The following is a 25,071-nucleotide window of genomic DNA, read 5'->3' as shown; positions in this document are numbered from 1 at the left end:
GAGGTTTTAAAATAATTAGCGCATGCTTGCCCATCCCGCATGCTTTTGGCAAGCGCAGGAGTGAGAAGAGGTTTTAAATTAATTAGCGCCCCGGCGGCTATTCAAGGAAATACGGTATTTAAGTTTGTCAAAAAGCTCCAATGGACCCCCAAGAGTCTTTAATCAAGTGGAGGCAACAAAGTTCAGTTTTTTCACTATTAAAAAAGGACAAAAATTATTTTTGTAAAGATAAATAGACCAAACAATGACTGCCAACAGCCTTTTCCTATTATTAAAGGAAATGCTGTGCTATATAAATAAAACCTCAGATGGCAAATATTTAGGTGTCGAGTGAGATGCCCGAATGCAAAAACACCAGAAAAATGAGGCACAAGGAAGGAAGAAAAAAAATGTATATATATATCACTTGCAACAATTGATTTTATTATATTTGTATGGAGTCAAATGTTTTATCACAGTCAGGATGAAAACACTTTTTTTTAATTTTTTTTTAAACTTTCCAAAAACAAAACAAACAAAAAAATGCACGACGAAACAACTGCCCGGGTTAAGCTCTTAAAATATACATATTTATAGTTCCAAGAAAAAAAACAAAAAAAAAACACAAAGATTCTTTTATAAATACATTTCATCTGTAGCAAGTAATTACCATAATTTACTTACAAATGGATAAATATGGCAGTTGGCTATTTACAAATACACACACAAACATAAGAAAATGTTAGCCTTTTTTTTTCTCCTTTCCGTGGTTTGCTGGCCACAACTTGCCGAGCACACACACACACACGCACGCACACACACACACGAATGACACAAGTAAGTTAACTTTTCAAAATAAAACATAATGTACATTCACAAAGCATGATCAAAATGTCCGTGTTCAACTTTGGCACCCTTTCCGCTTCTTCTTATTCGTTTTCCTATAATACAATCGAGTTTCCAAGTTTAGGGCGAAATATGGAGTACAGTTGTTGTTGTTGTTGTTGTATTATGTGCACGCGAGAGTCCAGTTCAGAGAGACAGAGAGAGAGAGAGAGAGAGCTACCATCGAAGAAACATTTAGACACCAAAGAGACCAAACGAGCACAAAGTCAGCCATTATTTACATCAGCGTCCTATGATACACTTTTTGTAAGCGGCGCTGGAGACTAAGTCATCGTCACATGTCCTTAATGTCCTGGTCCAGTGCTGGGAAATGTGTGTGTGTGTGTGTGTGTGCGTGTGTGTGTGTGAGTGACGCCTTCAGTTCGGGTCCTACACATACCATTCACTGAAATTGGACGAGAGGCCGCTGTGGCTGGTGCTGCTGTGCACGGCAGAGGCCGGCGACAGGGTGTTGTTGCTTTGGGTCTCGGCTGTGGGCGACACCAGGCCCGGGGGGGTGGACGACTCGTAGCCCGAGCTGGCTGCCGGCGAGGAGTCGGACGTGGGCGGGGACGACTCGTGCACCTAAGAAAGAAGAAGCTCGGTTAGGTTGGACCTCACTTCAATAAATGACACGGCCATTCGGAAGTGCAGTTTAGGGCTTTGTATCAATGGACTTTTTTTGGGTGAGGAAAAAAAAAGAAGATATATTATAAAATGTATAAATAAATGACAATAAATTATTTGTTATTAATTATTGCTCAACACAATCATAAAGCTGCCTATGCACATTACAATCACTACAAAGCAAAAAAGTGCAACATAATACATATTTATTGCACAATATGATTATGTATCTATACTACTATCTGTGCATATTTGCAAAAAAAAAGTGCACTTATTTATGACTTTGCATGAACAAACCATGTTTTGTGATAGGAAGGACTTCATCGTTGCAGTGCAGATTTTACACACAGCAAAAAAAAAAAGTATTTTTCTTGGGTGAGGAAGAAAAAAAATGGTATTGTATTGAATTCATGTTTACTGTGTGTCCAAAAATGTCATGTTTCAAAAACGTATAAATAAATGATGTGTTATTAATTATTGCTCAACACAATCATAAAGCTGCCTATGCACATTACGATCACTACAAAGCAAAAAAAGTGCAACATAATACATATTTATTGCACAATATGATTATCTATCCTACAAAATTTGCAAAAAAGTGCACTTATTTATGACTTTGCACTGAGGGGCCGCACACTGAAAAATCAAAGCAAGCGGGGGCCAATTTGATGTTTTTTGTTTTAAAAACCAATACAATGTATGTATAAAAAATATACATTTAGGCCTCCACTCAGGTTTAATCCTGGGGACACCAAAGGGTTTTGGTCAAAAAAATGTAAAAAATGTGTCATTATTCAGTATTATTATTATTATTCAAGGCTTAAATCCATAGATCAACATTAGGTCTATCTGTCAATATAACATTTTCAAAAATTTTAGTTTTATGCTCGTTTTGTCAAAGAAAACCATTTTTTTTATATATATAAAAAAACAAAATATGCAATATTTTCACCCAATAACATTTTTAAGTGGAATATTTCAGATTATATAATAATTGTAGCTTTAAAAAGGTCAATAAGTCATAACAACATTGATTTTTGAGCAATGACACTTAAAAAACAAATCACACTAAAATGATTGGGGATCCAAAAGGGTCCTTCTCATTAAAGTGTTAAAAAAATTAAAAAATATATTTTTTTTACTGTTTAATTTTAACACAATAATCTCGAGATCAACTTCAGATCCATCCGTCAATTATAAGTTTTATTGTTGTTCATGTTTTTTGTTTGTTCGTTTTAGGCCCTTCTTTTAAAAAAACAAAAAAACTTATGGCAAACACAAAATATGCAACAAAGTGGAATATTTAATGTGACATACTAATAATTGTAGCCTTGAACAGGTCAATAATTCATAATGACATTTAATTTGATTCTTTTTTTTTTGTTAAGAAAGAAACAGCCTGCCTGGCAGCTTTGTGTTATTAGAGTCAACATTGCAACATTTTATTGTTAAATTTCACCTGTTTGCTCTTTTTTTACCACTTTTTATGTTTTGTATTTTTTTAATCGTATTTTTACAATGTGCCGTGGGGCCGTTAAAAAAATTCCCCGCGGGCCGCAAATGGCCCCCGGACCGCACTTTGGACACCCCTGCTATAGAGGCAAAAAAAGTGCAACATAATACATATTTATTGCACAATATGATTATGTATCTATACTACTATCTGTGCATATTTGCAAAAAAAAAGTGCACTTATTTATGACTTTGCATAAACAAACCATTTTTCGTGATAGGAAGGACTTCATAGTTGCAGTGCAGATTTTAAACACAGGAAGAAAAATGTATTTTTCTTGGGTGAGGAAAAAAAAATGGAATTGTATGTTAACGGTGTGTCAAAAAATGTCATGTTTCAAAAATGTATAAACAAATGACAATAAATGATGTGTTATTAATTATTGCTCAACACAATCATAAAGCTGCCTATGCACATTACAATCACTATAGAGCAGGGGTGTCCAAACTTTTTCCACTGAGGGGCCGCACACTGAAAAATCAAAGCAAGCGGGGGCCAATTTGATGTTTTTTATTTTAAAAACCAGTACAATATATGTATAAAAAAAATGTACATTTAGTATATATTTATTTGATCCTGGGGACACCAAACGGTTTTGGTCAAAAAAATGTAAAAAATGTGTCATTATTCAGTATTATTATTATTATTATTCAAGGCTTAAATCTCTAGATCAACATTAGGTCTATCTGTCAATATAACATTTTCAAAAATGTAAGTTTTATGCTCTTTTAGTCAAAGAAAACCATTTTTTATATAGAAAAAAAAAATGCAATATTTTCACCCAATAACATTTTTAAGTGGAATATTTCAGATTATATAATAATTGTAGCTTTAAAAAGGTCAATAAGTCATAAGAACATTGATTTTTGAGCAATGACACTTAAAAAACAAATCACACTAAAATTATTGAGGATCCAAAAGGGTCCTTCTCATTAAAGTGTTAAAAAATTTAAAAAAATATTTTTTTTACTGTTTAATTTTAACACAATAATCTCAAGATCAACTTCAGATCCATCCGTCAATTATAAGTTTTATTGTTGTTCATGTTTTTTGTTTGTTCGTTTTAGGCCCTTCTTTTAAAAAAACAAAAAAACTTATGGCAAACACAAAATATGCAACAAAGTGTAATATTTAATGTGACATAATAATAATTGGAGCCTTGAACAGGTCAATAATTCATAATGACATTTAATTTGATTCTTTTTTTGTTGTTGTTAAGAAAGAAACAGCCTGCATGGCAGCTTTGTGTTATTAGAGTCAACATTGCAACATCTTCTTGTTAAATTTCACCTGTTTGCTCTTTTTTACCACTTTTTATGTTTTGTATTTTTTTAATCGTATTTTTAGAACGTGCCGTGGGGCCGTTAAAAAAATTCCCCGCGGGCCGCAAATGGCCCCCGGGCCGCACTTTGGACACCCCTGCTATAGAGCAAAAAAAAAGTGCAACATAATACATATTTATTGCACAATATGATTATGTATCTACACTACTATCTGTGCATATTTGCAAAAAAAAAAGTGCACTTATTTATGACTTTGCATGAACAAACCATTTTTTTGTGATAGGAAGGACTTCATCGTTGCAGTGCAGATTTTACACACAGCAAAAAAAATGTATTTTTCTTGGGCGAGGAAAAAAAATGGAATTGTGTTGAATTCATGTTAACGGTGTGTCAAAAAATGTCATGTTTCAAAAATGTATAAACAAATGACAATAAATGATGTGTTATTAATTATTGCTCAACACAATCATAAAGCTGCCTATGCACATTAAAAACACTACAAAGTGCAACATAATACATATTTATTGCACAATATGATTATCTATCCTACAAAATTTGCAAAAAAGTGTACTTATTTATGATTATGAACAAACCATTTTTTGTGATAGGATTTTTTTGTTGCAGTGCAGATTTTACACACAGCAAAAAAAAGTTAACATATTTATATATTGCACGAACAAAAAAAAACTATTAATACTGTTAAACTTTTAGCATAATGCTGATGTTTGAGCATCTATTACACATATATAACTTGGTTTTTACACACGTTTAATATTTAATGCTACTACTAGACCTGTTAATTCCCTGCTATTATAACATGATTTTTTTCCCCTCTCTTCCCATTTGTGTGCATTGTTTACCTTCATGTGTTTCCGCAAGGAGCTGGGATGCGTGTAGGACTTGTCGCACATCTTGCACAGGTAGGGCTTGTCCGAGGTGTGGACGTGCATGTGCTTCTTTCGGTCGCTGCTGTTTGCAAACCTCCTGTCGCAGCCTTCAAACTCGCACTGGAAAGGTTTCTCTCCTGGAGGAGAAAAATGCATTTAAAAAAAAAAGAAAAAAAAGCCTCCAGTTGGAATAAAAATGCATGTGGAAAAAAAGAAGACTAAGAAAATATAGCAATGACTTAAATTAATACAACTAAAACCCTCTTGCATATGCAAAGCTGAATGGGGGTTTGGGGACAGTTGGGGGGGGGCAAATAATGCGCATATTGATTTAGTGGGGGGGGGGGGGTAGGGGGGGGGGGAGCAGGGCCATCATCAAGCAGGCCCACAGAAGGCAAGCACCATTTGCTTGAGAGACAATAAAAATCTAATTAGCACCTGGCCATTTTCATGGCACCCATCATGCACCCCCCCACCCCCACACACACACACACACACACACACACACACACACACACACACACACACACACACACACACACACACACACACACACACACACACACCCCGGTCCCCAAAGCAATAGGTGGACATGTGAAAAGGCTGGTAACGGCCTGTCTAGCACCTTCACACACACATCTCCCCTTAAAGCAAAAAAATAAAATACAACAAACTCCACCGCAATGCAAAATTAGCACCATCTTTTACACGTATTTAATTTGCCCCCCCGTGAAATCAAAGCAGCGCGTGGGTAAACGTGACAGGCAAACACGCCGAATATTCCGAAGAGCGTTCGGCTCAAATTCGGCTTATTTTTCAGGGCGTAAAAGTGGAAGGAAAATAACCAAAACAGACATTTAGTTTAGAAGTGAACGAAAAACACCGGAGGTCTTGTTTGTTCGAACGAAAACGGGATCGTTTAGGCCCGTTATTTATTTGAAAAGGTGGCAAACTAAAAAAAATTTTTTGTAAACATGCGCTTTAATATAAAATGCAATTTGTATTACATTTAATTTGCAAGTTATGCAGATTTTATGTGGGGGGAAAAGTTAGTATTTTTTTCCTCTCACATTTTAATGCAGCAGAGAATTATTTCATGTAAAAAGTGCGCACTTTTTTGGAGTTGATAATTAACATTATTGCTTAAGAAGATCAAATATCCCCAAAAGAAAGTACTGTGCAATCTACTGTTTGTGTGCGTAATTACGCATTACCTGTGTGGGTCCTCTTGTGGATCTTGAGGTTCTCGGAGCGCGCAAAGACCTTCCCGCAGCCCGGGAAGGGACAGGGAAAGGGTTTCTCCCCGGTGTGGACCCTGATGTGGTTGACCAGCTTGTACTTGGCCTTGAAGGGCTTGCTCTCCCGCGGGCACTCCTCCCAGAAGCAGATGTGGTTGGTCTGCTCGGGCCCGCCGACGTGCTCCACGGAGACGTGCGTGACCAATTCGTGCATGGTGCTGAAGGTCTTGTTGCAGCACTTCTTGGGGCTGCTCAGCTGCTCCGGCTCGATCCACTTGCAGATGAGCTCCTGCTTGATGCACTGCTGCCGCATGTAGCGGAAGAAGGCGCCCGGGTGGTGGTGGTGGTGGTGGTGGTGGTGCGCCGCCATGTTCATGTTCATGGAGCCGTACTGGTTGTGCAGCTGCGCCGCCGCGTACGGGTCGGTCCGGGGGCTGGACACCTGGTGGTACTGCTCGGTGCGCCCGAACACCTCCCCCGCCAGGCCGAGCCTCATCTGCCCGTTGAGGACGTTGCCGGAGCCGTGCTGCTCGTGGATGCCCGGGAACAGGAGGTGGCCCTGCGGCGTGTCCGTGTGGTGGTGCGGCGGGTGCAGGGAGCCCGCCGCCGCCGCGCCGAAGAGGGCGTGCTGCCCGCCCGCCGGGGACGTGTCGCCGAAGCCGCGGCTGCGGAACAGGAAGTCCCGCGTGGAGTTGAACGGGGAGCCCGCGTAGGAGGTGACGTGGGCGGCGTGCGCGCCCAGCGCCGCCGCCGGGTAGCCCGGAGCTTGGCTGCTGAAGGCGGAGCTCTGCCCCGGGGAGAGGTCGTGGTTGAGCTTGAAGGCGCCCATGTGGGCCGAGTCCACGAAGGAGTTCTGGGCCAGACCCAGGTCGCGGTCCTGCATGTCGGCGGCGGCCGCGGCGGGGTGGTGATGGCGGGCGAAGGAGCCCAGACCCGGGAACTGGTGGCCGGCGTCCAGCAGCATGGCGCCGTGCGCGCGTCGTCTCTCTTAGGCAAGGAAAACAAGAAGAATCTCACAAGTCTCACTCACAAACCGCATAGCAGGCGCCACGCCGCCCCGCCACAGAGCGTCAAAACACTAAAAAGTTGAATTCGGGGGGAAATTCCTCTTCTTCTGCGTCCTTGGAATTTTTTTTTTTTGGGGGGTTTGTTTTTATCCGCCGCGTCGTTGCAGCATGGCGACCAAATGTTTGCGAGTAAACAGAATGGCTGTGCGCGTCTCTCAGAGTCTTTGTGAGAAAGAGTCAGCAGGCAGATTGTGGTCTCTGTGAGGGTCCTAAAAGATCCTCCTGGACTGGCCCGTCCTCCTCTCACGCCCCCTTTAACTGGGACCACTTGGCGGCGTCCTCGCAGCCTCATTGGCCGCACACGCTCATCAATCCCAGGTGGCCCTCCAATGGCAGGTAGGTAGCGCCTCTCTCTCTCTCTCTCTCTCTCTCTCTCTCTCTCTCTCACACCACACACACACACACACACACACACACACACACACACACACACACACACACACACACACACACACACACACACACACACACAAATAATTACCGCCTACTTTATATATATATATATATATATATATTTTTTTTTACAGTGACAGCTTTGCAAATAAGCAAAAAAAATGTACAAATATAAGGATTTGTTTTATTGTGTTTGGCAAAATTTTAAAAAAAAATGGCATTTTCAATATGTTATGAAATAACATTTTTTGACATTTTTTTTCTGCTCCGCCGCTGACAGTCTGTGGAACGCTCTCCCTGACCACCTGAGGGCACCACAGATGGTGGATGATTTAAAAAAAAGGCTTAAAAACTAGAGATGTCCGATAATATCGGCAGACCGATATTATCGGCCGATAAATGCGTTAAAATGTAATATCGGGAATTATCGGTATCGGTTTTTTTATTATCAGTATCGTTTTTTGTTGTTGTTTTTTTTAATTAAATCCACATAAAAAACACAAGATACACTTACAATTAGTGCACCAAGCCAAAAAACCTCCCTCCCCCATTTACACTCATTCACACAAAAGGGTTGTTTCTTTCTGTTATTAATATTCTGCTTCCTACATTATATATCAATATATATCAATACAGTCTGCAAGGGATACAGTCCGTAAGCACACATGATTGTGCGTGCTGCTGCTCCACTAATAGTACTAACCTTTAACACTTAATTTGACAAATTTTCATTCATTACTAGTTTCTATGTAACTGTTTTTATATTGTTTTACTTTCTTTTTCATTCAAGAAAATGTTTTTAATTTATTTATCTTATTTTATTTTATTCATTTTTAAAAAAAAGTACCTTATCTTCACCATACCTGGTTGTCCAAATTAGGCATAATAATGTGTTCATTCCACGACTGTATATATCGGTTGATATCGGTATCGGTAATTAAAGAGTTGGACAATATCGCTATATCGGCAAAAAGCCATTATTGGACATCCCTATTAAAAACCCTTCTTTTTAAAAAAGCCTTTTTTTTTTTAGATATATCCAATCCAATCCACTTTATTTATATAGCACATTTAAACAACAAAAATGTCTCCAAAGTGCTGCACAACAATATTAAAAACCATATTAAAAACTATATTAAAAACAATATTCAAATATTATCCTTAGCTCCACCAATGACTGAATAAAAACAAAAAAATTAATAAATATATAACCAATATAAAAACAATATAAAAATAAATAAGATTAAAAACAATTTCAAAGGGAAAATATATGCATACTAGTTTTAGCTATTTGGCTGTTCTAGTTTTTATTTTTATTTATTTTTTATTTTATTTTATTTATTTTTTAATACACTGTAGCACTTTGAGGTGGTTTACTCAATGTGAAGTGCTTTTTACAAATAAAATCTATTATTATTATTATTATTGTATCAGGAATGGGTATTGACATTAAAAAAAAAAGGTGCAGAGGTTATTCAAGATGCGCATGCGTGCATAAATTATGAGAATAAGTCGCGCGGTTTACAGAAAAAGTGTATAAGACTCAAAATAATCACAAATGCATTGGAAAATCTTGTTAGGATAATCATAATTATGCTAGGGCTGCAGAAATATGCCCCAAAATACATTGTAACAACATGTAAATAAAACACCCATCCAAAATACCCATAATGCATTGTTACTGTAACCCAATATTGTTATTTTTTACATGGGTTTCAACATCTATTAATTAATACATTATTCCAAAGGCATTAAATCACCACAAATGCATTGTAATTATGATTCTATATTGTTCACAACTAGTTGACATGTTTGTTTAAAGTGCTGGATAAATATAACTTTTCAGGCCCAAAATAGCCCAAAATGCTAACCCACTATTGTTAAATAAATCATTACGACAGGGGTTCCGACACATAAATCAAAAATAAGAACATGATTCTAATCTAAGGCATGAAATAGTTACAAATGCAATGTAATTATGATTCTATATTGCTATATTGTCGATTATATATTATCTATGTCAAAAGTGCTGTATGAATGTGACTTTCAAGGCTGTAACCCCATATTGTTATGCATGGTTTAAAAGAACTATAAAAACGTGATATGATCTTAGACGTGGATTAGTCCAAAAATGCAACCTCATTATGATTCCATATTGGAATACTTGCTATATCATGTTCTGCAAAAATATGACTCGTATGAAATAAGTTGACACAAAATGCATTGAAGCAATGAGCATGTATTGTTGAACCAGTCATAAGTCTGAGGGCTGCTATATATTTATATCAAAAGTGCTGCAAAATTAAGATTTTGTAGTTGCCCAAAATGCACCGCAACTATTAGCCACATTGTTTAACTAATCATAGATGTAATGGTTGCTATCTATATTAAATGTGCTGCATAAAAGTGACACAAAATGCAAAAATATATTGTTAAACTGATCATAACTATAAAGGCTGCTATCAAAAGTGCTGCACAAATGTGATTTTAGGACATAAAATGGTCATAAATGCATTGTGACTACGCCCATATTGTCAAAAAGCTTCCTAAATCCAGTCCAAACACACAAAAACATGATTTTAAAGCATAAAACAGCATATTGCATAATAACTTACATGGATTGCAATGACAATTGGCACACAAATATAAAAGTTTTAAAGGCACTGCACTCTAGAAGCCTATAGGTGGATGCTATTTATCTATGTACTGCATGAACAACATGGTTTTAAGGCACAAAAAGATACAAAAAAACCCAATTACGACACTCTACAATATTGTTATATTAAACATAATAATAATATTATTATTTGTCATGAAACAATCCAACTTAGTTCAAATGCATTGTGACTACAAAATAGTACACGCAATCATACTAATAATAACCCATGCATGCAAAGGTAATATTATACTTAAAATAATTCAAAGTAAAAAATTCAAACAATGACTTCCTCCTGCATGGTGCAAAATTCCTCTATTATTTTTTTTTTTACTGTAAATGATGTTAAATAAGCCCCGCCCACTAGCATGTAGTGCCTAATTAGCCTCATAAGCTTTGCATGCATGATCAACAATATGTGCTGACAGTGTTGCTGAGCCACCTATTAAATATTAACATCAAATATGAATACCACCATATTTATTACACAACTGTGAAGCTGTTCCACACACACACACACACACACACACACACACACACACACACACACACACACACACACACACACACACACACACACACACACACACACACACACACACACACACCTCGAATGGAAGTGTTCAAAACGACAAAAACAGAACCAGCGGTGACCCCTGAGAGGTCAGCAGCACAGAGAACATGTTTTTTTCCCCAGCAGACAGTGAAGGCAACACATTACAAACTCCAGTCAGCTTATTTTGGTTTTAGGGGGGAAGGAAGTTGACTTACGTCGTTGTTGTTGTTGTTCCTCCATGAGTTCTCTCTGGGTGCAGGCGGGACCACGTCGCCTCCAGTCTGGACGCTTCGTCTTGGTCTTCTGGTCCATTTCAGGGACGGGCACGGTGGGAAACGGGGGGGAGCTGATCCAAGTTCAAAGTCAGGTCCGCCGACCCTCTTTTGTTTGTAAGACCTTCTTTATTCCAGTCTGGGATAGGAGTGAGCGAGCGAGAGGGGGAGAGAGAGAGAGAGAGCTGAAGGATTAATAGTTGAATAACTCCCCAGTTTATGATTGTAATTATTATCAATGAGGGTGTTGTACTTTATGACAATCTCAATATGTTGACACGCCACAAAGGTGCTTTCGCTGACCTTATGTTTCATGGATCTTTGACCTCTGACCCCCTTAAGACCACATATGCCGCCCTCTTGACTCTTGGCGGTAAAATGAGCCCGTTTGTGACAAAGAAGCTTTGTTTTTGGGAAGGAGGGGTGCAAGACGTGTAGGACCCCCCCCCCCTCACTTTAAATGATGTATGTCAATATAATTTAGTGCATATGAGGATTTTTTTTTTTTTTTTTTTTTACTGCAATGTGATAAAAAAACTGCTTTTCCTGTCTGGTTTTGGATTTCACAAGATCTACATGCCCCGCAATATATTAATTTTGGCACCCATGGGTGGTCCTCCTGGTATGTATCTCTTATCAGCGGTCGCCCGGCACCCGCTTTCTCCCCCCCCCAACAGAAGTAACGTCTCATTTGTGGATAAACAATCAAAGCACAATTTGAAAAATTTATTTACACTCACTAAAATTGTGCATTTGTTAAAAAAAATAAAAAAAAATCACCATATTTAAGCCATATTTGGGTTAAATGTTGTGTTTACACTAAATTTAAGCCAACAATATTTTCATCTTACACTAAATTTAGACCAAAATTGTATTGTTATCAATATGCACATAATATATACGGCAATATATACCCTAGAGTGGAATACACACGTAAATTAACACATTTTGTACACAATTTAACCCAATAATATTAATTTTAGTAGTATATATAAATGTATTTGAGTAAAAATGAAATGTATACCAATTTGATGGCCTAACAATAAGAGCAGAACATCTAAGACTCAAATAAAAATACCAATCTGACTAAATGTTGACCTAAAATATTATTGTAAACCCTAAATGCCTGCAAAAAAAATAATTTAGCAGAAAATATGCTCAAAAGAATATACATTTGAACCAAAAAAATAATAATTTTATCAGAAAAAATCAAATAAAAATAGATTTTTTAACCCTACATTACAAAAAAAAAATATACATGAATAAAATATAATATATTGTACAAAACTTAAGGGTTTTACCATATGTTGCATATTCGTGCAAATTTAAAATGACTAAAATGCTCATTTTCCCATCAAAATTTGGACTTTAATTCTTACCACAATATTAAAGAAATACCAATCTGACTAAATGTTGACCTAAAATATTATTGTAAACACTAAATGCCTGCAAAAAAATAATTTAACAGAAAATATGCTAAAAAGAATATACATTTGAACCAAAAAAATAATAATTTTATGAGAAAATATAAAATAAAAATAGATTTTTTAACCCTACATTACAAAAAAAATAAATATACATGAATAAAATATAATATATTGTACAAAACTTAAGGGTTTTACCATATGTTGCATATCCGTGCAAATTTAAAATGACTAAAATGCTAATTCCCCCCCAAATGTGGACTTTAATTCTTACCACAATATTAAAAAAATACCAATCTGACTAAATGTTGACTAAAATATTATTGTAAACACTAAATGCCTGCAAAAAAATAATTTAACAGAAAATATGCTCAAAAGAATATACATTTGAACCAAAATAATAATAATTTTATTAGAAAAAATAAAATAAAAGTAGATTTTTTAACCCTACATTACAAAAAAATATATATACATGAATAAAATATAATATATTGTACAAAACTTAAGGGTTTTACCATATGTTGCATATTCATGCAAATTTAAAATGACTAAAATGCTCATTTTCCCCCAAATTTGGACTTTAATTCATACCACAATATTTAAAAAAACCTAAAGTGAGACAATATTGCCTGCCTGCACAAAAGTTGTACCTCAATACACGAAACCTTTATATGCAATGTAGCCAAAACGTGTATTTTTTAATGCCAAACAAACAAAATAAACCCTACCAAAACCATTTTTTAAAAATCATTCCTTTACAAGTGTGTCATTTTTGACTTTTGATCACATTAGCGACTACACGGCGCGTAAGAAAGTGCAGAATATTCCTGCACTTTGCAAAAAGCTGCAGCATAAACCAACATGACAATGAAGACATTTGAGTGACAGACACGCTGTCACACGGGGACCAGTCAAAAATGTGCGTGTGCGCGCGTGCGCGCGCGTGCGTGTGATCCGTCTGTGAACTCGAGCTCAGTTGCACGCACGCAGACTGGTGCGTGTGCGTGTGTGTGTGAAACCATCCATCTTTAAGCTGGTGGTAAATAACAGTTGACAGGTGAAACACACACACACACACACACACACACACACACACACACACACACACACACACACACACACACACACACACACACACACACACACACACACACACACACACACACACACATGATGATTAGAGCTGAAATGATGTGGAAGGTGCAGATGCTCAAGTGTTGCAAAGGTTGTTTTTTTTTAAGTTAAAATGTAGAAAAGTGTAGTAATTTCTATGTAATGTGGCATTAAAGCTCACATTTTTAATTTGGAATGTACAGTAAAAGTTGGTTTCTGCACATGTTAAAGAAGACTTTATTAGGAATCATAATAAAATCATTTGTTTTGTTTACCTCAGTAAAGGTAAATGACGTGTTTGCACCTAAAATGTCCACTTTTGGAAGGTTGCGCATTGGAGCATCCGACTTGTCTCCGCCGCGCCAGACGCGGACTCGAGTGCGACCCGCAACTTTGCGAGTCCCAACTTTTTGTAGTTGCGACGGCCTCGACTCCGGGAGGGGGTCGGTGGGGGCGGAACCCTGCTGGGCCCCTCGGCTGAACGGCAGCCAATCGCCTCGTCCGCCGAGCTGCCAGTCACCCAAATCCGTCCAATACCCGCGGTGCCATTTCTAAAGCGCGTCCCCCCACTGCGCGCTCCAACTGTTGTGTGTTCTGCCAGGCGCTGGAGGACGGAGTGAAGGGGGGGAAAGCGGAGTTAGGAGCCGGACAAAAGAACTTATAGAGCCCCTTATATCATATTTCCATGTTTTGGCGCGCCATGGACCGGTGCGAGTAGTCATGGAAGCCCCTTTGAGCAAGAGGAACCCCGCGTTAAGATTAGCGGACTTGGCGGCGACCCAAGCGCACAACATGACGGGCTTCCCGGGGCTGGGGGGGCACCACCCGCTCTCCCACCATGCCCACCTCCACCCGGGGGAGCTGGCCAACGACCCCGGCGTGGCACTCACTCCATTCGGACCGGAGCACATGGCCCAGACCGGTGCTGTCAAGCTCAGCCCCTCGCAGCACATCCAAAGTCACCACCAGGCGCAGAGCGCGGCGGCGGCGGCGGCGGCGGCGGCGGTAGCGGCGTCGTTCGCTCCGGCTCAGAGCACCGTGGGCTTCCCCGGCGTGGGCCACCCCCACTCGGGCAGCTACCCGAGCAGCCGGGACTTGATCCTCAGGAGGGAGCTGTCCGCCTCCGCCATGCACGCCCTCGGCGACCAGTCCGCCTCCTCGCCGCACCACCACCACCACCACCACCACGGCGTCTTCATCGCCCCAACAGGTGCGTACGGCCACGCCGAGAGCGGGGGCCTCTTCCCGGGGCTCCACGAACAGGCGTCCCCCGGCTCGCACCACGCCCTCAACGGCCAGATGCGCCTGGGTCTGCCGGGGGACATCTACGCCCGGGCGGACCACTTCGCCGCCAGGCAGGACCACTACGCGGCCTCCGCCCTGCACGGCTACAACCCCGCCGGCGCGCCCCACGGCCCCGCGGGGGCCTTCCTCCGCTACATGCGGCAGCCAATCAAGCAGGAGCTCATCTGCAAGTGGGTCGAGCCGGAGCAGCAGAGCCACGGAAAGACCTGCTCCAAGACCTACAGCACCATGCACGAGCTGGTCAACCACGTCACGGTGGAGCACGTCGGCGGGCCCGAGCAGAGCACCCACGTCTGCTTCTGGGAGGAGTGCCCGCGGGAGGGGAAGGCGTTCAAGGCCAAGTACAAACTCATCAACCACATCCGAGTGCACACCGGGGAGAAACCCTTCCCCTGTCCCTTCCCGGGCTGCGGGAAGGTCTTTGCGCGCTCCGAGAACCTCAAGATCCACAAGAGGACCCACACAGGTAATGCGTAATTACGCACACAACATTTTGTACGCATGTCACGCTTTCTTCCATTAAAAACTTGACAAACGTGGTTACATTGCGCTTTTACGCACCGACTCGTCTTGAGTAAAGTTTTGCAACTCGCAATAATCACGCCTTGGGCGGTAGAAAATGGATGGATGGATGGTTTCTTGAGTCGAGTGGCCCTGCAGGCGTTTAAAAAAATGTAAAAATAAGTAAATAGCAAAACTGCACGAAAATGCAAACATAAAAACACTTGGACGTGGCAATGCGCATGCGCACCATATATGCATACATCGTTTTTTTTTTACGCGTGGGGTTAGCAGCACACTCCACACCACTTCAGGGTACACACACACACACACACACACACACACACACACACACACACACACACACACACACACACACACACACACACACACACACACATAGGGGGCCTTCAGGCATGTTACATGTGTTCACACTGTAAAAAGGTGTGTGTGTGTGTGTGTGTGTGTGTGTGTGTGTGTGTGTGTGTGTGTGTGTGTGTGTGTGTTTATGCTTTCAAGATGTTAAAAAAAAGTGCTTTGCTTGTGTCCACTTTAAAAAAAAAAAAAAAAAAAAAAAAGGTGAGAAGCCCTTCAAGTGCGAGTTTGAAGGCTGCGACCGGAAGTTCGCCAACAGCAGCGACCGGAAGAAGCACTCCCACGTGCACACGTCCGACAAGCCGTACTACTGCAAGGTGCGCGGCTGCGACAAGTCCTACACGCACCCCAGCTCCCTGCGCAAGCACATGAAGGTGCACTGCAAGTCGCCCCCACCTCCCCCCACCACCACCACCACCACCTTCATCCCCTCCACGCACCCGCTGGGGGAGCCCCTCTCGCCGGACGCGCAGCAGCGGAGCCGCTCGACCGCCGACATCTCCCCGCAGGTCACCAACCTGAACGAGTGGTACGTGTGTCAGGGCAGCGGCGTGGGGGGCGGGGGGGTGCAGCCACACCATCATCATCCCCACCACCAGCAGCAGCATCATCAGCATCATCAGCACCACCTGCACTCCCCCTCCAGCGAGGCGCCCACGTCAGAGTCGGAAGATGAGGACTCGTTCAGGGACTCGGACCCCAGGACTATGCTATGATTGACCAACAACAACAACAACAGAAAAAATTTTAAAAAAAATAACTTAAAAGAGGAGATTCCAAATAAATTAACATTTTTTTTCATATTAAAAAAATGACAGCAATATTAAAAAAAGCAGTCCAACAAGTGTCCTACATTTAGTGTGCTTCTTCTGGGCCACCGAGGTACAATTTTTGATAAAAACAAAAAAAAAAACTCCCAAGGGTTCCTTTTTTGTAATATTTAAGAGCTATTTAAGTCTATATTTTATGCAAAAGGAAAAGTCCCAAGAGACCCCAGATGTTTCAAAAAAAAAAAAAAAAAAGACAGGCTTGGTTGTAAATATGTTTGTGATATCATGTGTTGTTTTTTTAATTGTTATAATTGTAATTTATTCACTGGTTTTTAAATGTTGGGAAATGACAAAAGCACCAAAGATTCATATTAATAATAATAATAATAATAATAATAATAATAATAAAACCAGTTTTTTGGTGATGCCCTATAGTAACCTGCTGATACTTTTTGGTAACTTTTTGCTGATTTTTTGTAATTATTATTATATATATATAAAAAAAAGAAGTTTTTTTCCAAACAAAAAATGACTTGAATAGGCTGTGTAATGTGAATTTTTTTATTTTTTAAATCTCTCGCATGCCTTGTTTTTTTTGTTTTTTTTTGTTAAAAAAGTGACTTGTTGAGGTGCATGGTGCCAGTCGGATATGATGGATATTTAAAAAAAAAAAAAAAGATGGGTTACGAATGTGCAACCCTTTGATGTTCAAAATGCTATTTACAATATTAAAAAAAACAATAATGCAAAAATAAATACCACAGCGTAATGTTTAACTCATGTGTCACATGGTTATTATTATTATGGATGTTTTATTTCTAAGGAATTTAGTAAATCTCACCTTAAAAGCAGTTTTTTTTGTGAGGGGGGGGGGGGGGACCTGCAGGGGGAAAAACTGAATATAAATCAACATACATCAGATATTATTTCTATTTCTTGCATTATTAAGGCCTAGTGTGTGCGCGCAGGGGGGCCTTTACGCACCGCTTCAAAGGGCTGCAGAAGTCCCGCACAGGAAGGCTGCTCGGCCGCTTGGAGGCCCTTCGTGGCCGGGGAAGGTGTTCTAAATCAAATAAATAAAAAAATAAAAAAATTGAAGAAGAATATGCATTTAAATACTAAATTGGTGCACAAATCAAGAGTGGACTCCAATTACGCAAAAAAAACCTCATTATTATGATGTCTTTGCATTATTAGTGCTTTTCCGTTCTTGCATGCACGTTATTGCCGTTATAGGAAATAAATACCATTTAAAAATAATGACAAAATACATAAATATAAGGATTGCAAATACATTACTTGGAACAAAAAAATCTGAGTTTAAAATATAACACTATATTAAAAGTCAAATAACACTTGCAATATGGCCTTTTCTCTCTTTACTGTATGGAAATAATTTAAAATAAAAACAAATCATACTTTTCCAAAAAAAAGCCTACTTGCATTATGTTTTATGGCTTCATTAAAAATGTCTTAAAAATCCGATCCAATCCACTTTATTTACATAGCACATTTAAACAACAACATGTTTCCAAAGTGCTGCACAACAAAATTAAAAACAATATTCAAATATTATCTTTAGCTCCACCAATGACTGAATAAAAACAAAAATTAAATACAAAAAAACAACAACAAAAACAATAATATAAAAATAAATATGATTAAAAATGATTTTAAAAGGTAAAACCAATTAAAACAGTAAATAGAAATTTAAAATTTTAAAAACACAGAGGACAACAGGTCAAAAATGACAACTAATCTAATGTAATTGCATTATAATGACGATTTTATGCTATATTAAAAGTCAAATAACACTTGCAATATGGCCTTTTCTACTGTATCTCCAATGGAAGTCACTCAAAATAAAAACAAATCATACTTTTCAAAAAACCCTACTTGCATTATGTTTTATGGCTTCATTAAAAATGTCTTAAAAATCCAATCCAATCCACTTTATTTACATAGCACATTTAAACAACAACATGTTTCCAAAGTGCTGCACAACAATATTAAAAACAATATTCAAATACTGAATAAAAAGAAAAATGAAATACAAAAAAACAACAATATAAAATAAATATGATTAAAATTGATTTTAAAGGGTAAAACAAATTAAAACAGTAAATAGAAATTTAAAATTTAAAAAACACAGAGGACAACAGGTCAAAAATGACAACTAATCTAATGTAATTGCATTATAATGACGATTTTATGCTATATTAAAAGTCAAATAACACTTGCAATATGGCCTTTTCTACTGTATCTCCAATGGAAGTCACTCAAAATAAAAACAAATCATACTTTTCAAAAAACCCTACTTGCATTATGTTTTATGGCGTCATTAAAAATGTCTTAAAAATCCAATCCAATCCACTTTATTTACATAGCACATTTAAACAACAACATGTTTCCAAAGTGCTACACAACAATATTAAAAACAATATTCAAATACTGAATAAAAACAAAAATGAAATACAAAAAAACAACAATATAAAATAAATATGATTAAAAATGATTTTAAAGGGTAAAACCAATTAAAACAGTAAAAATTCATTTTAAATTTTAAAAACACAGAGAACAACAGGTCAAAAATGACAACTAATCTAATGTAATTGCATTATAATGACGATTTTATGCTATATTAAAAGTCAAATAACACTTGCAATATGGCATTTTCTACTGTATCTCTAATGGAAGTAATTCAAAATAAAAACAAATCATACTTTTAAAAAAAAACCCTACTTGCATTATGTTTTATGGCTTCATTAAAAATGTCATAAAAATGACAAATAATTGAATGTAATTGCATTATAACGACGACGCTAGGCTTTTTCTGACGTGCGCTCATCATTAAAAGACATTACGAGCTCGTTTAAAGCAGCTTTAAAAAAGACTGCAATTGTGGCAGAAGTTTTGCCAAAGAAAAAGCACTTTAATAATCCACTTTAATAACCCACTTGAATAATAACTTATTTCCCCTGCAAGGGAGTGTGAATCCTGCACAAATAAACATCTTGCATGGCGTGAAGAAGACGGGAGAGTTAATAAAAACGAGAAGAAGAGAGGCGGTCACCCTTGAAGGAAAAAAGGGAGAAAAAAAAAGAAAAGTGGTCTTTGAAGTGCAACTTATTATCCCGGGAATACTTTTTGGGTTGTCCTAACGACGCAGCTGAATGGGAGAAGGCGCGCCTTTGTCAGCGATTTGTTCTCCTATGGTGGAAATGTACTTACAGCCACCTTAACTGCAAATCAGTGAGTGGCGGAGTCAGACATGCAGACGCCACCTTTAAAGGCCCCCAGGAGGACAAAAGCACTTGGATGCTGCTCAGTTGCACCCTTCAAAATCATCAGCATCTTAATAACAATAAAGAAGAAAAGGGTGCCTGAATGACCCCCTTTTTTTTGGGGGGTATTAAAAAAAAAAAAAAGTCATGTCAGATTGTAATAATGCAAGAAGGCATGAAGTTATCAGGGTTCAAGCACCTGTGCTGCATGGCACCCCTGGGGTGGGCTCCTTCTTGCCACAAAAATGTGCGGTGCTAGAATTATTATATTACTCAAACTTGGGCATTCTGCGGGGGCCTAACCAATCTGGCGCCCTAGGCAAGATTTTAGGTGGCGCCCCCCCACATCGGCAGTGAAGTGTATATACTCACAAGAAACCGAATAGCTTTGTCTTTGACCTTTTTGTTTACCTAAAGAAAACAAATTAACATATTATATGAGAATGTTATGTTATGATTACCTTTAACTGAATCACAGCAGTGCTCAAATTAAAAAAACAGTATTCCCTCTCATGTGATATTGCTTAATTAACATGAATGATGTGCACTTTAACAACTAGGCTTACAACTATACCTAATATGTAAAGGGGTGGAAAAGTGACTATTACCTGCAGGGCAAACATTAGCTAACCAGAAGGCAATAACAATGTAAACAAAAAACTGGGGTGGGCTCCTTCTTGGGGGGGGGAGGGGGGGGGGCATGCCACAAAAATGTGCGGTGCTAGAATTATTATATTACTCAAACTTGGGCATTCTGCGGGGGCAGGCCTGGCCCTAACCAATGTGGCGCCCTAGACAAGATTTTAGGTGGCGCCCCCCCACATCGGCAGTGACGTGTATATATACTCACAAGAAACCGAATAGCTTTGTCTTTGACCTTTTTTTTTTTTACTTAAAGAAAGCAAATTAACATATTATATGAGAATGTTATGTTATGATTACCTTTAACCGAATCACAGCAGTGCTCAAATTAAAAAACAGCATTCCCTCTCATGTGATATTGCTTAATTAACATGAATGATGTGCACTTTAACAACTAGGCTACCTAATATATAAAGGGGTGGAAAAGTGACTATTACCTGCAGGGCAAACATTAGCTAACCAGAAGGCAATAACAATGTAAACAAAAAACTGGGGTGGGCTCCTTCTTGGTGGGGGAGGGGGGGGGGGGGGGGCATGCCACAAAAATGTGCGGTGCTAGAATTATTATATTACTCAAACTTGGGCATTCTGCGGGGGCAGACCCTGGCCCTAACCAATCTGGCGCCCTAGGCAAGATTTTAGGTGGCGCCCCCCCACATCGGCAGTGAAGTGTATATACTCACAAGAAACCGAATAGCTTTGTCTTTGACCTTTTTTTTTTTACTTAAAGAAAGCAAATTAACATATTATATGAGAATGTTATGTTATGATTACCTTTAACCGAATCACAGCAGTGCTCAAATTAAAAAAAACAGCATTCCCTCTCATGTGATATTGCTTAATTAACATGAATGATGTGCACTTTAACAACTAGGCTACCTAATATATAAAGGGGTGGAAAAGTGACTATTACCTGCAGGGCAAACATTAGCTAACCAGAAGGCAATAACAATGTCAACAAAAAACACCTGCTTAAAAGATCTAATACAAATGTCCCTGAGGAATGTAAGGTGGGAGTACTGTAATTATGGTAAATGGTAAATGGGTTGTACTTATATAGCGCTTTTCTACCCCTTTTTAAGGAGCCCAAAGCGCTTTGACAGTATTTCCACATTCGCCCATTCACACACACATTCACACACTGATGGCGGGAGCTGCCATGCAAGGCAGCTAACCAGGACCCATCAGGAGCAAGGGTGAAGTGTCTTGCCCAAGGACACAACGGACGTGACTAGGATGGTAGAAGGTGGGGATTGAACCAGTAACCCTCAGATTGCTGGCACGGCCACTCTCCCAACTTCGCCACGCCGTCCCCAATTACCTAACGTTACATTATTATTTTCCATAACAATTTAGCCCCCTCCACAATATTAACCCGACGTTAAAACAGGACTAGCTATTTATTGAACGTTACCTACCTGCTACCTCTGTCTTTTTCTCGTTTCTCCTCTTCTTTTCTCTTTTTTCTTCCCTGGGCACCTGACAGTTTTGGCCGTTTTGACATCTTGTGTTGATTTTTTGATGTGGTGACGTCCAAAAAGAGTCATGATACGGGAAGGGAGGGGGGGAGCGTAATGTTGTAACAAATAATATTTCTATTAAATAGGCTTTACTTTGCATTTTAATTAACGTGGGATTATTTTTTGTATTTAGAAATAATAGTACCAACTTTTCTTCTTTTTTTTTTTTTCTTCTCCAACATTTGTGGCACTGGCGTGGCGCCCCCTGATGGACGGCACCCTTAGCATTTGCCTATACGGCCTATGCCACGGGCCGGCCCTGTGCGGGGGAGTGGAGGAAAGGGGGACGCAAATAAAAAGAGGACACACAAACAGGTCCAACAAATTGTTACTTTATGAAGGAGTCAACAATTTTTATTTTAGTGCACTTTGTATGCTGGTGCAGGTTGATTATTGGGGGGCTGGTATAGGGAGGGAGTGAGGAAAAGGGGGCACAAACAACACATTTTTAGTCAAGGGTTAACTAATTAAAAATATGTTTATGTTTTCAATATTTCAGGCTACTTATGTGCAATATAGGCACTTTGTATGCTGGTGCAGGTTGATTATTGGGGGGCTGGTATAGGGAGGGAGTGAGGAAAAGGGGGCACAAACAACACATTTTTAGTCAAGGGTTAACTAACTAAAAATATGTTTATGTTTTCAATATTTTAGGCTACTTATGTGCAATATAGGCACTTTGTATGCTGGTGCAGGTTGATTATTGGGGGGCTGGTACAGGGAGGGAGTGAGGAAAAGGGGGCACAAACAACACATTTTTAGTAAAGGGTTAACTAATTAAAAATATGTTTTGAATATTTTAGGCTACTTATGTGCAATATAGGCACTTTGTATGCTGGTGCAGGTTGATTATTGGGGGGCTGGTATAGGGAGGGAGTGAGGAAAAGGGGGCACAAACAACACATTTTTAGTCAAGGGTTAACTAATTAAAAATATGTTTATGTTTTCAATATTTTAGGCGACCTATGTGCAATATAGACACTTTGTATGCTGGGGCAGGTTAATTTTTTGGGGGTGGGGTGTGGGTGATATAGGGATGGGGAAACAAAATAATTTCATAAAAGGCTCAACTTATTTGCAATTATTTTTTAAATGTTTAATATATTAGGCGACCTATGTGCAATATAGGCACTTTGTATGCTGGTGCAGGTTGATTATTGGGGGGCTGGTAGAAGGAGGGAGTGAGGAAAAGGGGGCACAAACAACACATTTTTAGTCAAGGGTTAACTAATTAAAAATACGTTTTTGTTTTGAATATTTTAGGCTACTTATGTGCAATATAGGCACTTTGTATGCTGGTGCAAATTAATTTTTTTTGGGGGGGTGGGGAGAGTATAGGGATGGGTAAAAGTGGGCGCAAAACCAAATAATTTCAAAAAAGGCTAAACTTATTTGCAATCCTTTTTTTATTTTAAATATTTTAGGCGACCTATGTTGAGGGACAAGCGGTAGCAAATGGATGGATGGATGTTTAATATAGGCACTTTGTATGCTGGTGCAGGTTGATTATTGGGGGGCTGGTATAGGGAGGGAGTGAGGAAAAGGGGGCACAAACAACACATTTTTAGTAAAGGGTTAACTAATTAAAAATACGTTATTGTTTGAAATATTTCAGGCTACTTATGTGCAATATAGGCACTTTGTATGCTGGTGCAGGTTGATTATTTTTGGCGGGTATAGGGATGGGGGTGCAAACAAAATAATACAAAAAAAAGGCTCAACTTATTTGCAATACTTTTTTTATTTTAAATATTTTAGGCGACCTATGTGCAATATAGGCACTTTGTATGCTGGTGCAGGTTGATTATTGGGGGGCTGGTATAGGGAGGGAGTGAGGAAAAGGGGGCACAAACAACACATTTTTGGTAAAGGGTTAACTAATTAAAAATATGTTTTTGTTTTGAATATTTTTGGTCTATTTATGTGCAATATAGGCACTTTGTATGCTGGTGCAGGTTCATTATTGGGGGGCTGGTATAGGGAGGGAGTGAGGAAAAGGGGGCACAAACAACACATTTTTAGTCAAGGGTTAACTAATTAAAAATATGTTTTTGTTTTGAATATTTTAGGCTATTTATGTGCAATATAGGCACTTTGTATGCTGGTGCAGGTTGATTATTGGGGGGCTGGTATAGGGAGGGAGTGAGGAAAAGGGGGTACGAAACAAATAATTTTAGTCAAGGGTTAACTCATTAAAAATAAGTTATTGTTTTGAATATTTCAGGCTACTTATGTGCAATATAGGCACTTTGTATGCTGGTGCAGGTGGGCGGTATGGGGGATGGCGAAAAGGGGGCACAAACAGAATAATTTCAAAAAAGTTCAAACTTATTTGCAATACTTTTTTATTTTAAATATATTAGGCAACCTACGTGCAATACAGGCACTTTGTATGCTGGTGCAGGTTCATTTTTGGGGGGCTGGGGGCTTACACACAGCAGGGTCTGGGGGAAACAAACATTGTTTCTAGTAAAGGTTTCATTTTTAAAAAATGTTTTTTTTCTTTTTAAATGTGTTGTTTATGTGCATTTTATATATATATATATATATATATATATATATATATATATATATATATATATATATATATATATATATATATATATATATATATATAAGCACTTTGAGTGTTGGCGCAGGTTCATTTATTGGGGGGCTGGTGCGTGGTAGAGGGGGTTTGGGGTAAGGAGACGCAAACAAAAAAGATTTTCTCGTAAAGGTTTCAACTCAGGTAAAAAAAATTGTATTTTAAATGTTTTGTGCATTTTAGGCACATTGCAT

At 38.9% G+C, this 25,071-nt stretch overlaps 2 protein-coding genes across 2 annotated transcripts; one reads left to right on the top strand and one right to left on the bottom strand.

Annotated features, from left to right (window-relative positions):
* Nucleotides 1-422: 422 nt before the first annotated feature.
* LOC133659083 (zinc finger protein ZIC 2-like) lies at nucleotides 423-11,477 on the bottom strand. Its single transcript, XM_062061818.1, has 4 exons — nucleotides 11,300-11,477; nucleotides 6,389-7,399; nucleotides 5,148-5,311; nucleotides 423-1,449 (listed from the first exon to the last, which is right to left on the bottom strand). Exons 1-4 carry the CDS (start codon nucleotides 11,394-11,396, stop codon nucleotides 1,255-1,257), a joined length of 1,467 nt encoding a protein of 488 aa, XP_061917802.1. The 5' UTR covers nucleotides 11,397-11,477; the 3' UTR covers nucleotides 423-1,254.
* A 2,959-nt stretch (nucleotides 11,478-14,436) lies between these two features.
* On the top strand, nucleotides 14,437-17,182 carry LOC133658127 (zinc finger protein ZIC 5-like). The gene is made up of 2 exons (XM_062059762.1): nucleotides 14,437-15,664; nucleotides 16,279-17,182. The coding sequence occupies exons 1-2, from the start codon at nucleotides 14,614-14,616 to the stop codon at nucleotides 16,788-16,790; spliced, it is 1,563 nt and encodes a 520-aa protein (XP_061915746.1). The 5' UTR covers nucleotides 14,437-14,613; the 3' UTR covers nucleotides 16,791-17,182.
* The last annotated feature ends 7,889 nt before the right edge of the window (nucleotides 17,183-25,071 follow it).

The sequence above is a fragment of the Entelurus aequoreus genome, linkage group LG10 (genome assembly GCF_033978785.1).
Source record: "Entelurus aequoreus isolate RoL-2023_Sb linkage group LG10, RoL_Eaeq_v1.1, whole genome shotgun sequence".
NCBI lineage: Eukaryota > Metazoa > Chordata > Actinopteri > Syngnathiformes > Syngnathidae > Entelurus > Entelurus aequoreus.
This window is presented reverse-complemented; position numbering and strand designations above follow the sequence as displayed.